At 40.9% G+C, this 13,719-nt stretch overlaps 1 protein-coding gene across 1 annotated transcript in view; it reads right to left on the bottom strand.

The window, feature by feature from the left end:
- lrp1bb (low density lipoprotein receptor-related protein 1Bb) overlaps positions 1 to 13,719 on the bottom strand; it is a 113,504-nt gene that overhangs the window by 87,698 nt on the left and 12,087 nt on the right. The window contains exons 7-10 of the mRNA XM_047342656.1: positions 10,016 to 10,213; positions 9,091 to 9,295; positions 4,387 to 4,551; positions 3,808 to 4,052 (exon numbers count right to left, since the gene is read on the bottom strand). Of these exons, the coding sequence (XP_047198612.1) occupies positions 3,808 to 4,052; positions 4,387 to 4,551; positions 9,091 to 9,295; positions 10,016 to 10,213 (813 nt within the window). The remainder of the gene's footprint in view (positions 1 to 3,807; positions 4,053 to 4,386; positions 4,552 to 9,090; positions 9,296 to 10,015; positions 10,214 to 13,719) is intronic.

The raw sequence follows: 13,719 nt of genomic DNA, 5'->3' as shown, positions 1-13,719 counted from the left end.
TATTGTCTCACTTCAGCTCGTCCTCGATTCAAGAGACGGCTTGGTTGATTGTTCTGTGTGTATTAACGCTGCATGTTTGTCTATTTGATTTTGTTGGGAGTATTTGCAGAGGTCATCAAATGTGTTGTAAATTGATGAACATATTTTTTGAACTTGTTTTATCTATTTGCATGTGTTTTCCCGACTTGCAGTGCATTGACCTCTCAGAATGTAAATTGTTTAGAGAGTAAAATGACTTGCTAATGAAATTAGATTCCTATTTACAAACAGGACGGGCATCTTTATCATGTGGCCATCAAAAATGGTATTAATCAACTTATTCATTCAGTTCAAGGTACTTTAAATATATCAATTGCTTTTCATTATTTCTGCTCTCTCGTATAACGTATTTAGATCCAGGTACATCCATATCAGCTATGATACAATTTAATACACAAGTTATTCCTGCCACTGAGAAACCTATAACTGCTGCGCTTATTTGTTTCTCTGCCTGTGTCACAATGCTGTTGACACAATTATAGAGCAGTTTGTCTGCCTGCAGTAACTGTATCTTCTAAATGGCATAAATATCATTTTGCACATATTGAGCAAAGAGCAATTATGAAAGGTTACGATCCAACTAAATTATCCTAAGCACCTTCTTCATTCAAGTACTTGCTTTTGAATAAACGTAAAGTATAAGTACATTTTGTATCAGTGAACCAATTCCCCTCTCAATATATCTATTTTTTTTAAATATTAAAAAATGTTTTTAAATAAAAATGATGTGAACAAGGAAGGCAATCCATAGTAAAAATGTAGTGCAGTAGAAAGTGCAGATGTTTAGAATGTAGTGAAGTAAAATTAAATAGTACCTGACGATAAATCCATTTGATACAAGTACAGATACATGAAAATATACTTAAGTACAGTAACATGTACTTTAGTACATCTCACCACTGAATAACATTGACTTCCTACTCAGTTGATTAAAACCAACCCAGCTGTTGACAGGAGACATTATTTTCTTCACTGGTGTTATTTGGGTGTTTATAATAGTAGTAAAGTAATGACTATACTCATAGTTACTTTATGACCCCCAGTCTATGATCAACTAATCACTTGTTTTATAATAACTGTAACTATAGCAACAGGCCAATCAGCCTCCTGATTTGTGAATGCCTGTTCCCCATTCTTATGTTAAACTGCTGCCTTGCCTTTCAAATGACAAATCATTTAAAGGCTGCCTGGCTCCAGTGGACCTTCACCTGCTGAATAGCTCCTGAGACAAGCCTCATATGTGCTGTTCAGTTCAGCCACTCTCGCCACATCCCTCCAGTTGATCGGGGTCTAGCGGAGCATCACATCTTTAAGGCCTGGGTTGTGGCTAGAGTGGATAATAGCCAGATCCCCCCCCCCTCCAACCCAGATGAGCTCTTTTAAATCGGATTAGGAACGCTTACCGTCTTCTTTGGAAAAGCAGTCCCATTTGCCTCCACTTATCTATAGTGAACAGTCAGGAGGATGCAGATACAGGAAGGAAACATGCAAATGAACTTGTGACACACTGACGAAGCAGTGCATTACCACCGGAGTAATGCCCATTGAGGGACGGGGAAACTTGGCAATGCAGAAAAGGGCAGTTGTTGAACAGAGTGCTCAGTCAGTCGGTCTTAGCCAAAATGATCCATCCTCCAGTGTCTTATTTTGGCAGACCTGCTTTAAAAATCAATCAAATATCTATGTATACAGACTGTTAACCGGGGGGGGACTGAAAGAGAATTGAAAACAGATTTCATTCATTTTAACCTCATACATGTTGATCTGCATATGAAATAAAAATGGTCTGAGATATCTAGTTGTTTTATCAGACAGCATATGAGCCGTGAAACTTTTGTGGTCAGAATCTTGGATTACTCAGCTTTCACAAAAATTGATTTCTTATTCAGCTGTGACACTTCACTTCAGAAGCCTTCACTGAAGTATATTAAGAATATTAATGAAGGTTCAGACCTTTTTAATGTATTTCCTGGCATCACAATACACTATTCATATTACTAATTGATCTGTCTATTGGATGTGCCACAATTATTCGTAGGCGTAGATGTGGTTTTCATTCCGAAGCTCTCTTTATTCACGTCTGGGGGAAAAAAAGATGAAGTTCTAATATGTAGTAGTATGGCAATAATTTGGATAATGAGAAAACACATTCAGAGGTACCATTAACTCAAGCAAAGCTAATTCTTTGCATGAGTACCTCTTTCATTCAGACACTTGCTCACTGATTGACGGGCCAAATGAAGGCAGAGGCAGAAGTTGAAATTAATTACATCGTGCTGTTTTTTATCTCCTGTCACTTCATGAGAATTAATTGTTTTAAAGGACAATGAATCCTCCGTCAACAACCCAGGCAATGGTGGGACTAAAGCAAAATTTGAACTGAATTCTTACAAGATGATAGGATGTGATGAGTTTGAACCCCTTTTGTGCACAGGCCTAAAAATGAAATACCTACAATGAAATGATCACTGTTCTTGAACCTTTCTAATTCCAGTTCTTGTACTGGTTTTGTTATGAATGATAATTAATTATAGTTTACGATATGGAGGTCAGTTGCTGTTGAACCAACTTTATAGATTCAGATGCATGATAAAGATGATACCCTTCTGGTTTGTTTACAAGTATTGTATCCTGTTGTGAAAAATATAATAATAATAAGTCTAATAATAATAACTTTATTTGTATAGCACTTATCTAAACAAGGTTACAGAGTCCTTCACACAAAAAATGCATGGCAAAATGAGGAATGAATTATAATAAAAAGGTATTCAGTTAATTTCTTCTTTAAGAGTCAAATCATATCATAAAAAGGTCAAGACCTTAAATGTATAGAGAAGCCCAACACCACGAGCAACCACTTTGGAGATTGTGGAGACACATAGACTGCTTTTACATCTTCAGTGTTGAAGTTTCCCGTTTTTGTGTTAAGCACGTAAACAGCATATCCTCTATTCCAGTGTCCTAGATAAGCCCCTATCCTAGTTTTGAGAAACATGATTTTACAAGTTGGTCCAATACGTAAATCATCGGGATTCTGGTGCATGTATACATCTTATCCCGCTTTCTGACCACTGCAGCTCAGTGACGTAGCATAAACACAAAAAATGGGGGCAACAACAGCATCTCAATTCTGGAGCAAACTCAGGCTGTTATTTCCTCTGGTTTCATGACCAACTCTGACAAAATTTGCACTTACTAATCTCCACCATGAGAACCCACAACCTACAGTCTTCATCCAATGCCTCCTGGTTCTGGTGACAGGTGACAGCACCACACAGGTCAAAGTGGAGGACATGTTCAATACTTGCTGTTTCTCTTGTCAATCCACAACACCATCTTAATAGACCTAAATTCGCTATAAGCCAAAGCTGCCTCATTTAAAATAGCCACCATACAGGAATCAAAATTGCTATTAGGATGTGCCGTTGTAACCATGGTTAAACATCATCTGCCTGCACAAGCAGACAATTAGAAGTAACTGGGATACTTGGATTTATTGTGAATATGGGATATGAATAACCACTTTTTTCAATCTTTCATGTAAACACATATCCCAGATAAAACATGAATAGCAAATAGTCCTCAATATAAGTGTATGACTTTATGGTTTCAAACAATGTATAGATATACATCAACATGCTATGCCAATAAGAAACAAACCCCTGAAGCAAAACTGACATATTAAAAAATGTATTTAATACCAGCTAATAAAAGCATTTTCCATTTTTCTATGAGCATGAGCAGAAAAGCCAGGAAATCTGTTCTCACCTTGTGGCTGCCTGCTGGGGTGGAAGATCTGCAAGTCAAAAGGCTGGGCACTTGTCTTCTGGATGACTGTCACATTCCGCCCAGTCCACTTATTGGCTCTCGCTAAAGTATTGGTCCTCCAGTCCGTCCAGTACACGTTGCCTCCGTAGAGAGACACAGCAAAGGGATGGGACAGGTATTCGTGGCCCCTGAGGATCTCAATGACCCCGGTGCCATCGTAGAGTGCAGAGAAAATCGCATCAGAGCTGTTCAAAAGAGATGAAAATAAAGGGCCACATCAAAGTTTAAACTGCTCTTCAAATGCATTCAAAGTGATCCGCGCAAGTAGGCGGATCAAAGTTTAACCCACCAGTCCACTGATGGAGCTGTTAAATTGTTCAAGACCCTCTCAAAACCAAATATGGCCATTGTACTAAAATCTTTAAATATTACATGTCGTCCATTATTGAACGCCCACTGGTTGTACATCGGCGATTCAAGGGGAATATCTACTGAATCCTTTGCAGTAGAATATGTCATACATGCGAACGAAAGGTGTGAAAGCTTCTGCACGCAGCAGGAGAACTCTAAACGGCATACCGTGCATCTGTCCAAACAATCCTCTTCTCCAGATGATCCAGAGTCAGTCCATTAGGCCAGGCGCCAATTTCCATGTCCTTAAACACAATGTGCCGACCTCCTCCACTCATTGATGCGGCCTCGATTCGGGGGAAAGTAGCGTCCCAGTCGGTCCAGAAGAGGATCCTTGGGGTAGAAACCCAAAAAGGCAGCAGTTAGTATTAATCTCTGTCTGTTTGCTTTTACAAGGAGTAACAGCAATTAACTTAATGTGATTTTCTTTAAAACTAAAGGGATGTCAGACATTTTAACAATATGAATCATTTACATACACTGCAAACACACTAATGCTGTTCTGACTGTAGGCATTAACAGACAGTGATGATGAAGGCTGCCCAAGAACAGCCCCAGCGATCCGGTGCAACCCTCAACATCTGTGACAGGCCTTGAAATGGCAGACCATCTGTTTTATTATTACTTTTCACAGCTCAATGAGGCCTGAAAATGAACAGTGTCCTACTCCAACCCAGCACACATCACTTCTGTCCTGACATGGTCCACAAAGTCAGCCATAGAATGCCAGATAAAATGGGTGTTCAGGCTTAAATCAAGTACTGACGACAACGAAACAGCGTTGGGAAGAAATATCCCTGCCCAGATCAATAGCAGTATTCACTTGATAAGGCCTCCCAGATCAATGACCCACTTTGAGTGGATTCAAGTAATTAGATTAAATTTATTACCCTGGGATGGAAAAGCGTCTTTAGGCACCAAAAGCACCCATTAATCCTACTCTGCACAGCCATGAAATGTAGTCATCCTCCCAAAAGTGAACGTGTACTATTGTAAAGAGTGCATGAGCAGATTAGTCATTTTTTAAGAGTGTTAAATTGATTTTAGGAATGTCTGGGTTTTGCTCTAATCTGAAATATACTGGCCACAGTATACAACCACTGGCTAGATCTCAGATGCATTAATCCCAAGTAAGCACCCAGTATGAATTAGCAGCATCGCACCAGCAGCAGAGAAAAAATATTCCAGTTTTGGTACAATTTGCATTTTCACACATCCTCTAAAAAAACGTGCCATGTAAAAAGAAAACCCAAACTGTGTTTCCAGCCCTGCAGAAGCTACTGTGAGAAAGTAAACCAGTTATTTATCACTCTCTGGTAAAAGTAACATTTTTCATAACATGTTTATAAATTCACCAAAGTGGAAAGTACCTTGATGGACATAAATTTACCATCTGAGTATTTTTTTTTAAAGGCAAAACACTTTGTTGATGTCATATAAGGTGTATTTTAGTAGATAGCTTTTTGGTAGATGAGAACAGGCGTAAAGAGACTGGCGGATCGGAGCTGAAGTCTCACAAAGGGGGACAGGTCTGACTCATTATTATTTACTGATGCAAAAACACGTCAAAGAGGGCGGCAGAGCAGATGTCCTAACATTGAACTGTGCCGAGAAGATCCTGCTGTTAGGGTGAACTTCTCTTTGACACACGTGTATTTAAAACCCACATTAAATGAGGAGCAGGGCTGCGGGAGGCCTACCTGTCACGCCGCCACTACCACCACCAGCCTTGCATGATGATGTTACGCGAGTGACACAGATTCCAGTTCTGTGGCTGCGGCTGAGTCAGTCCCGTGGATCAGCACACTCATGAGGGACAAACAAGAACACCAGAGCTGCAACACGCACAGGCTCAGTTCTCACGTTCAGTGGCAGCTACAGGACATGTTTTTTTCAAACTTTTGACAGTAGCCTGCTGTTTCACTGGGAATGAATAGGAATAATGAAACAACTCAATATTGCCCGTTGAGAGCCTTTACTATTCAAAGAGAAATATTTGACATTTTTAAAGACGAAATCAAAGTGCATTGATTTTGCACAGTGTTAAGTCCCAGACCTGCAATTCACAAGACAATGACCACAAACCACTGCACTCCACCATCAAAATCAACACGTTACATATGTTTCTCAAGTTTAAGTGCAAAGTTGTCTTGTGAGCTAATGTAGGAACATTAAAAAAACACAAACAAATCCCAGCATCCTGCCAAGATCTCAACCTCCTTGGCCTGAACCAGCCAGTAGAGTCACAGCACAGTGACACGGAAATGCTCCTTCACCAGCTCCACCACCTGACAGCACTGGCAAACACTGACAGTTGTGTTTGATGGGGCGCCAGGCCAAGACAGAACTGCATGCCTGCTGGGAAGTGAACCTCGGTCTCTCTTCAGTGGTGGGTGTGCGCTTTTTTTCCATATCCCCCACTCAGATGCCCCTAAATTTTTAAAAATATGTTCAGTATCTCTCCTCGCAGAGCTCACAGCAGCTGCTGCTAGGCAACGATTCCTAACTGCTAATACAGAGTATTGAAGTGATATTGAGTAGTCGAACAAAAAGGATGTCCACATCTGGCTGCTTCAAAATCAAGCACCAGTGGTTTTGGTGTTTGTTTGATGTACAAGTGCGTAATGGATCAATAGCCGCTCTTTGTTCGGGAGCTTGATCAAGTCATTAACTACTCACTCGTCGGTGGCTCATTCCTGAGCTCTCACTGTCTATACGTCCAGGGAGTGTTGTGCATGAACACATCAGCCCTGCACCCGCAGCTCAGTGTTGAAATCCAAGTTAAGACAAACCTACCAAACCGTATACCTCAACCCTCACCAGGAGGCTTCATATCTCTAAATCCAATCTGAACCTGACCAGACTGCTCCCCATAACATCACACAGACCTGTGCACTACACAGTCACTCACTTTGAAAGATTCATTTCATTAATTTCTTTTTAGGTAGAACTTGAATCGTGCTTGTTCTGAGGTTATCTGCCGTTTTGCAAAATGTGCCGTCCTTCAAATCATCAACAGCACTCGCTCCCACTTGGTGTTGATGAAAAGCAAAGAGAAAAACAAAAAGATAACTGATTTTGCAGTAATGATCTGTCCACATACAAAAAGTGACAGTCCAACCCTGTCTCCTCGAAATTACGTGTAAATACAACGTCAACTGCACCAGCAAATGTGTTTTGTAACAAACATGAGCACTGGCTGGATTACACTCGAAGGCTAAATGGTTTTTTTTCCTTTTTTCTGAGTGAATGAAGCGCTGCATTTATTAACGGCAGCAGAATCACCAGGATGTAGTTGGGGTGGCTGGCAGGCAGGCAGACTGTCATGAGGCTTGATGAGAATAAATTGGTTCAGATAGTTAAAATATGCCTTTATTTTCATTTCTGATTTCTGCTTTATCTTCTCCTCATGTTTTTTCCCCCTCTGCCTGTCCAAATATAGTTCATTTCAACCCCTGCATATACTCGTGCATTAATATGAATACTGTACATTTTCTACATCTTGCACATCATTTAACGCAGTGCGATGCGAGGCCAGCGACTTACTTTGCATATCGCTGCCACCGCTGGATTTACAAGGGGAATGTAAGGAACAGTGACACTGCCTATAATCAACCTACAGTATTATGTTTATTGCTCTTTAGCACCTCCCTGATACTTGGAGCTTAGGTGGTTTAAGTATAAACTTTAACCAAAAGAGAATCGGCAACAACATTTAAATTGTTCAAATCATTGTATGACCCCAAGCAGCCTTATATTATGATCCTTAGTCTGGATTAAAACACTGTCAGTCCAAAACGTAAGGCAATGCAAAACGATTCACTGCTCAGTAAATCATATTAACATTACATACAAAGTAAGTGTACACAAGCAAACACACATATATATTTTTTCAATGTTCAAGGGCTACAAATAGGCTTAAATCCTTCTTCTGCATAGAATACATTTTTTTATTTTTTTGTTATCTTAAAATATGAAATATGTGTGTAAGGAGATACCAAGTTGATATGTTCTTACAACAAGATAACTAATTCAAAGTTTGTATTTCACGACAAACCTGAACATGTAAGAACCGGACCCGGTGTGTTGCACATTAGAAGTGAGGACTTTCCTTTTAGTGCCATGCAAATGTGTTTTGTTTGGGCAGTTCTGTTTCTTTCCAAATGGCAGGAAGGCAAAGTGCTAAATCGTTGCACAGCATAACAAACTATCGCAGGTGTGAAGCATCAGAGGGAGCCGGACCTGTTACCCCCAGTTTGATGTCAGTGCCGACCCACCAACAACCTCATTTAACAAATTAAAAGGTTAATCATAACACTTGTTGTAACAAGGAAATGAAAGTATAATCAATGCAATGCAATTGGTGCTTTGTTTCCTCTAATGATTTGCTTGCTAAGGCAAATGAAAGGCTGCCATTTCAGAGCCGCAGATCAGCCCACTAACACTCTCCCCATGCATCTCAGCAGGATAAACAACTATAATTTAAAAATTGGGCCCAGAGGGGAATGATGGACAAATAAGAACTAAGCATATTTTGGGCTTTAAGTGGAAGGTCTTGCTTAAAATGTAGAAAAAGCATTGCTCAAGAAGAGGGGTGAAACAATAGTGAAGCGTTGGTTGGAGTGATGGTTGGAGGGGCTTTAGCTACATCAGTTGACATTACTGGAATGGAGAACACTGCGCTGTTATTGATGTATTCTATATCTGCTGCTTTAATGGACCTTAACACAGCAGACATCTTCATACATCAAGGCAGATGCAGACGTGAGGAACACAAGGAAGCTGTAATTTGACTTCATTCCAATAATCTCGCTGACTGATGGATGGCAGAGCTACCGGGAGGCTCTGCACAGGAGTCAGTGTGTAACATACCCCTGCCCTGGGTCTAGCGCAATGGCCCGTGGATGCTCCATGCCTCCAGCGATCAGTGTGGTCCGCATGTCCCCATTAAGCTTGGCCACCTCGATCTGGTCCAGATTGCTGTCTATCCAGTACAGTTTCCCTGTGATCCAGTCCACAGCCAGGCCCTCCGGGGTGGCCAGGCCGTGCTGCACGACCACCTCAATCCCCGTCACCCCTGAAACGACGACATAAACATTACAACAACATGACTATGAAGCAGTAATGGTATTCAAGAGGCAGCGGTGGTTAATGTATCTTCAAAGTGCTGGGAAAAAAACATTCTAAAAGCAGAAGAGGAAACTCAGAGACTCTTGAGGAAAGCTATTTAATATAAATAAGATTGCTTTCCACAGGCTTCAGTTAAGCACGGTAAAGGGTTTTCCCACAATATTTATAATCCAGTTGTTTACAATTATTCTCAGCTGTTGGGGCTTTTATGTGCGGCTCACAAAAGGGTTGAATAGGCATAGCTCCATGGAGGGAAATAAAGGCAAAAGCACTGTGTGAATGTTCTTCCACTCAGAAAAAATACAGTGAGGGAGAAGTCCTGATTCATCTTTTTATGAGAGGTAGATACTGTACGACAATAGCTGAAGGTTTCTGGACCTGCAGACATTTTTAAATAGGATGAGCTGAGATAAATGTCCAGGGAGCGACAATATCAACCCAATATATCAGAGCTGACTTTGTGTAAAGACAGTAGAATAAAACAGCGTTATCACCGGCGGTGTCTTTGCCTTCCATTACAGCTACTGGAGCACAGATGAGCAAGACATGACTCGCTTTAGCCGATACATCACAGCAGCCTTTAGATTTATAGCAAATGTTTGAGTACATGGCAGTGTATTTGTGTGTGTGTGTGTGTGTGTGTGTCTGTGTGTGTATGTGTGCGTACCACCAGACTCAGAGAGCCTTCCCCTGTAGATCTTATCCTCCACCACGTCTGTCCAGTAAAGTAGGCTTTGATTGAAATGGAAGTCTAGTGCAATGGTGTTCCTCAGCCCCGGCACCAGAAGGCTGTAGTCCCGCTTGTGAAGGTCTATTCGTCTTATCTCGTGCCGGATTGAGAAAATGATGAAAGCCTCAAAGGGATCTGGTCATGGGGTGAGATAGGAAACGAGCACCACATTTTTTTTAACAGTAGGACCACAGGCTCGCCGATGTCAAGAGTGAATTGTAAATAAACAATGTGTGACATCATGTAGTCGACAGTGATTTGCACAGGCTAAAAAGCAGTAACCGCCCCCTTCTTCAAAAGGAGTCAACTGGAATCCATCAATGACATTTCACAAAAAACATTCAGTGCATCTGAGGGCTATTGTGGTCAAGTATGTTCGGCATATGAACCATGAACCCAATAACTAAAATGAAGTCAAATCAAGCCATTCAGCCATGCACATAAACATAATACAGAAAGAGAAAGCTACCTGCAATAATCTACGAATACACAAACACATATGGGGGCATGTTCTTCCTTGTACAAATATTTATCAGAACCAATAATCATTCCTTGGATCCTAATTTGCCTCCAGAATCCTTAAATCTTCAATAATTACCTTTCTGTCCTATAATGCAAACAGTTGACTCATACTGAACATGAAGCAAACTCTCATAACGTCTTTATTTTCCCTTATTTTCATTTAATTACCCACATTTTTTAAAACCTAGTGTTGATCATTATTTGTTGTTTACAATGGTGCACATCAAAGAAGACCCATCAATCCAGTTAGATTTATCATCCAGCCATGCAATTAAATCTAAATTAGCTTGTTTACCTAGCGGTCACGACACATTTACCAATGCTAGCTTAGTTTTGTGAAAAGCATTTTCTCGAATTCATCAGGTTATTGTATCATTCTATCCTGTGAGTTAATAATGTAGTTAAAAGCTTCAATAAAACACATCAAATGAAATCATGGAATTTGTGTATAAGCAGTGAGAGCACAGGTTAACAGAGTAAACCAAGAAAACACACGACTACACAGCCAACAGGCATGGTTATCATAATCTGGGACATGTCACAGTAGGAAATCATAATGAATATAATACAAATACAAATTGCTGAATTTCATTTAGCTGCTGTAGTCTCAGGATATTGATATTGTGAATAGTGGATTACTGTCATACGGTCATTGTGTAAGGGTGCACTTTTATTGGCTGTTTTTGGCAGGGAATGAGAACTGCTGACTGGATTGTCGGTCCATGTAAGGACCACTTTGAGGAATTCCTGAACTCGAACAACACAGCCTTTGAGAATGAGGGCGGACTTGGAGGAAACCTCAACCGTATCCCTGGGAAAGGTTGCCGAGGTAGTCAGGAAGCTCGTCAGGGGCAAGATGCCAGAAGTGGATTAGATTCGCAGTGAGATGCTGAAGTCTCTAAACATTGTTGGGATAACTTGGCCGACACACCTCGTCATTATCGTATGGAGATTGGGGACATCACTTATGAACTGATGGAACAGGGCATCAAATTATTGGGGCATCACACTGTTCTGCCTTCCAGAGAAAAGATATGCCAGGGTTCTGGAAAGTAGACTCCATTCGATTGTTGCACTTTAGATTCAGGAAGTTAAATTAGACTTCTGCCCTGGCTATTGAACAGTGGACTAATTCTTTAGTCTCACAATGCTACTTGAGATACCGTGGATGTTTACCCATTCAGTCCACATGTGCTTTGTTGACTTTAAAAAGGCCTCCATCTGGGTCCTTCAGGGAGTCTTATGGGGGTTCCTGTGGAAATATGAGGCTCTGGGGCCTTTGCTACAAGCCATCCAGTCCATGTATAACTAAAGCATGAGTGGAGTTTTTATTTTCAGCAGGAAGTCAAACACACTCCCTGTGGACATCGTCCTCTGACAGTGTTGTCCCTCATCACCAATCCTCTTTGTGATTTTCATGGACAGGACTTCAAGGCGCTGCCATGGGATGCGATGTGTCCGGTTTAGGGGCCTTGGAACTTCCTTTCTCCCATTTGCAGATTATGTGGTTCTGTTGCATTCATCAGACTGTGATCCTCAGTATGCACTAGAGATGTGTGTGTGTGAAGCGTCAGGAAAAAAAGCCAGGAAATGGTGAATTGCTTTCTTTGGGATGGGACAGAGTTTCTGCCCCAAGTGAAAAGGGAGCTGAGCCAGAAGGCAAAGCTTTTGATTTACATGACAATCTTTGTTACAACCCTCACCTATGGTCGGGAGCTTTGTGTCGTGACAAAGAAAATTGTGGATACAAGCCAGTGACACGAGTTCCCTCCACAGATTTGCTAAGACAAGGTGAGGAGCTACGGAATCCTAAGGGAGCTCAAAGTAGAGATGCTCCGGAAGGAGTCAGTTAAGGTGGCTTGGGCATCTGACTAAGACCTAGATGCGTTTCATCTGAGGTCTTCCGGGCATATAAAACTGATAGGAGTCCCTAGGCTAGAACCAGAACCTGGTGGAGTGATTATATACACAGTATCTTATTTGGCCTGGGAATGCCTCAGGTTTCCCAGGAGGAGCTGGAAGAAATTACTGAGAAGAGGGATATCTGGACTACTTTGATTAAACTGCTGCCACTGCGACTCTGGTTAATCAGCAAAACATGGATGGATGGATTATATATTGTATAACATTAGCGAGAAGAAGGGTGTTCATATGACCAAAGCAGAGGGTACACTGAATGTTAGACATGTGCAATGTATGAATGTCCAAAATATATTTTTCATCAAGTTACTTTGGATTATATCACAATACGGTGAAAGATTAATTACAGTTATCTGCTTCTATCAAGTCAAATCTTGAGGGGAATTGGAACAAATGCCCTTAATTTAGTTTCGTATCTATTTCACTCAGCTTGCTGTTGCTCTGCTGATCCACTGTCTAGAGGACATGCTTTCACCAACACGTAGTTGAAATTTACAGTATGTGCATCGGTTACATCCAAACCAATTTGCTACCAAATACTTTGGGAATCAACACATTACATTTTCCATTTTCTGAAAAAGGAGATACATTTGTAAGCAGTCTCTTTTGAGAAATAACATTTGTAGGGTCTCTGAGAAGTGGCTAAATCTAATGACAAGTCCTAAAGCTGGCAACAGTGCTTGCATACTGAACTCGTCTTGCCCACTGAGGCTTAGCTCAATCAGTGAGATTATTTCCAGCACCAGAACAGCTCTGCTTCTGAGAAATGTTTGTAAAACTAAAACTCAAAATCCATCACACACACTCACACTTGCGCTTTCAAACTAATTTATCGACACACAGAATGCACCCTGTACATCCACACACAGGCTTTCAAATATGGGCCTTTCCGCAAGCCTTATCTTCACAGCACTCTAGACTAAATAATACTTTAGGGAACATCGCTGTTTGCACACAAATGCAATTAAAATTGTGTCCTTGCTTCAATGACACATTTCAGTGCTGTAACCAAACTTGCTTCCCTGCTACTGGAGAGAGGATTTGCATTTGCAGGTTTTCCTAACAAATGTTTTATTACAGAGATAAGGGAAGGAAAAGGAGGTGCAGATGTGTGCTCGGGACTGCAAACAATCCAATAACACCTCTCTCAATATAAAATTGGAATGTTTGTGTGGAATATTTGATTTATGATGAGGCTG

Source organism: Hippoglossus stenolepis, chromosome 13 (assembly GCF_022539355.2).
Source record: "Hippoglossus stenolepis isolate QCI-W04-F060 chromosome 13, HSTE1.2, whole genome shotgun sequence".
NCBI lineage: Eukaryota > Metazoa > Chordata > Actinopteri > Pleuronectiformes > Pleuronectidae > Hippoglossus > Hippoglossus stenolepis.
This window is presented reverse-complemented; position numbering and strand designations above follow the sequence as displayed.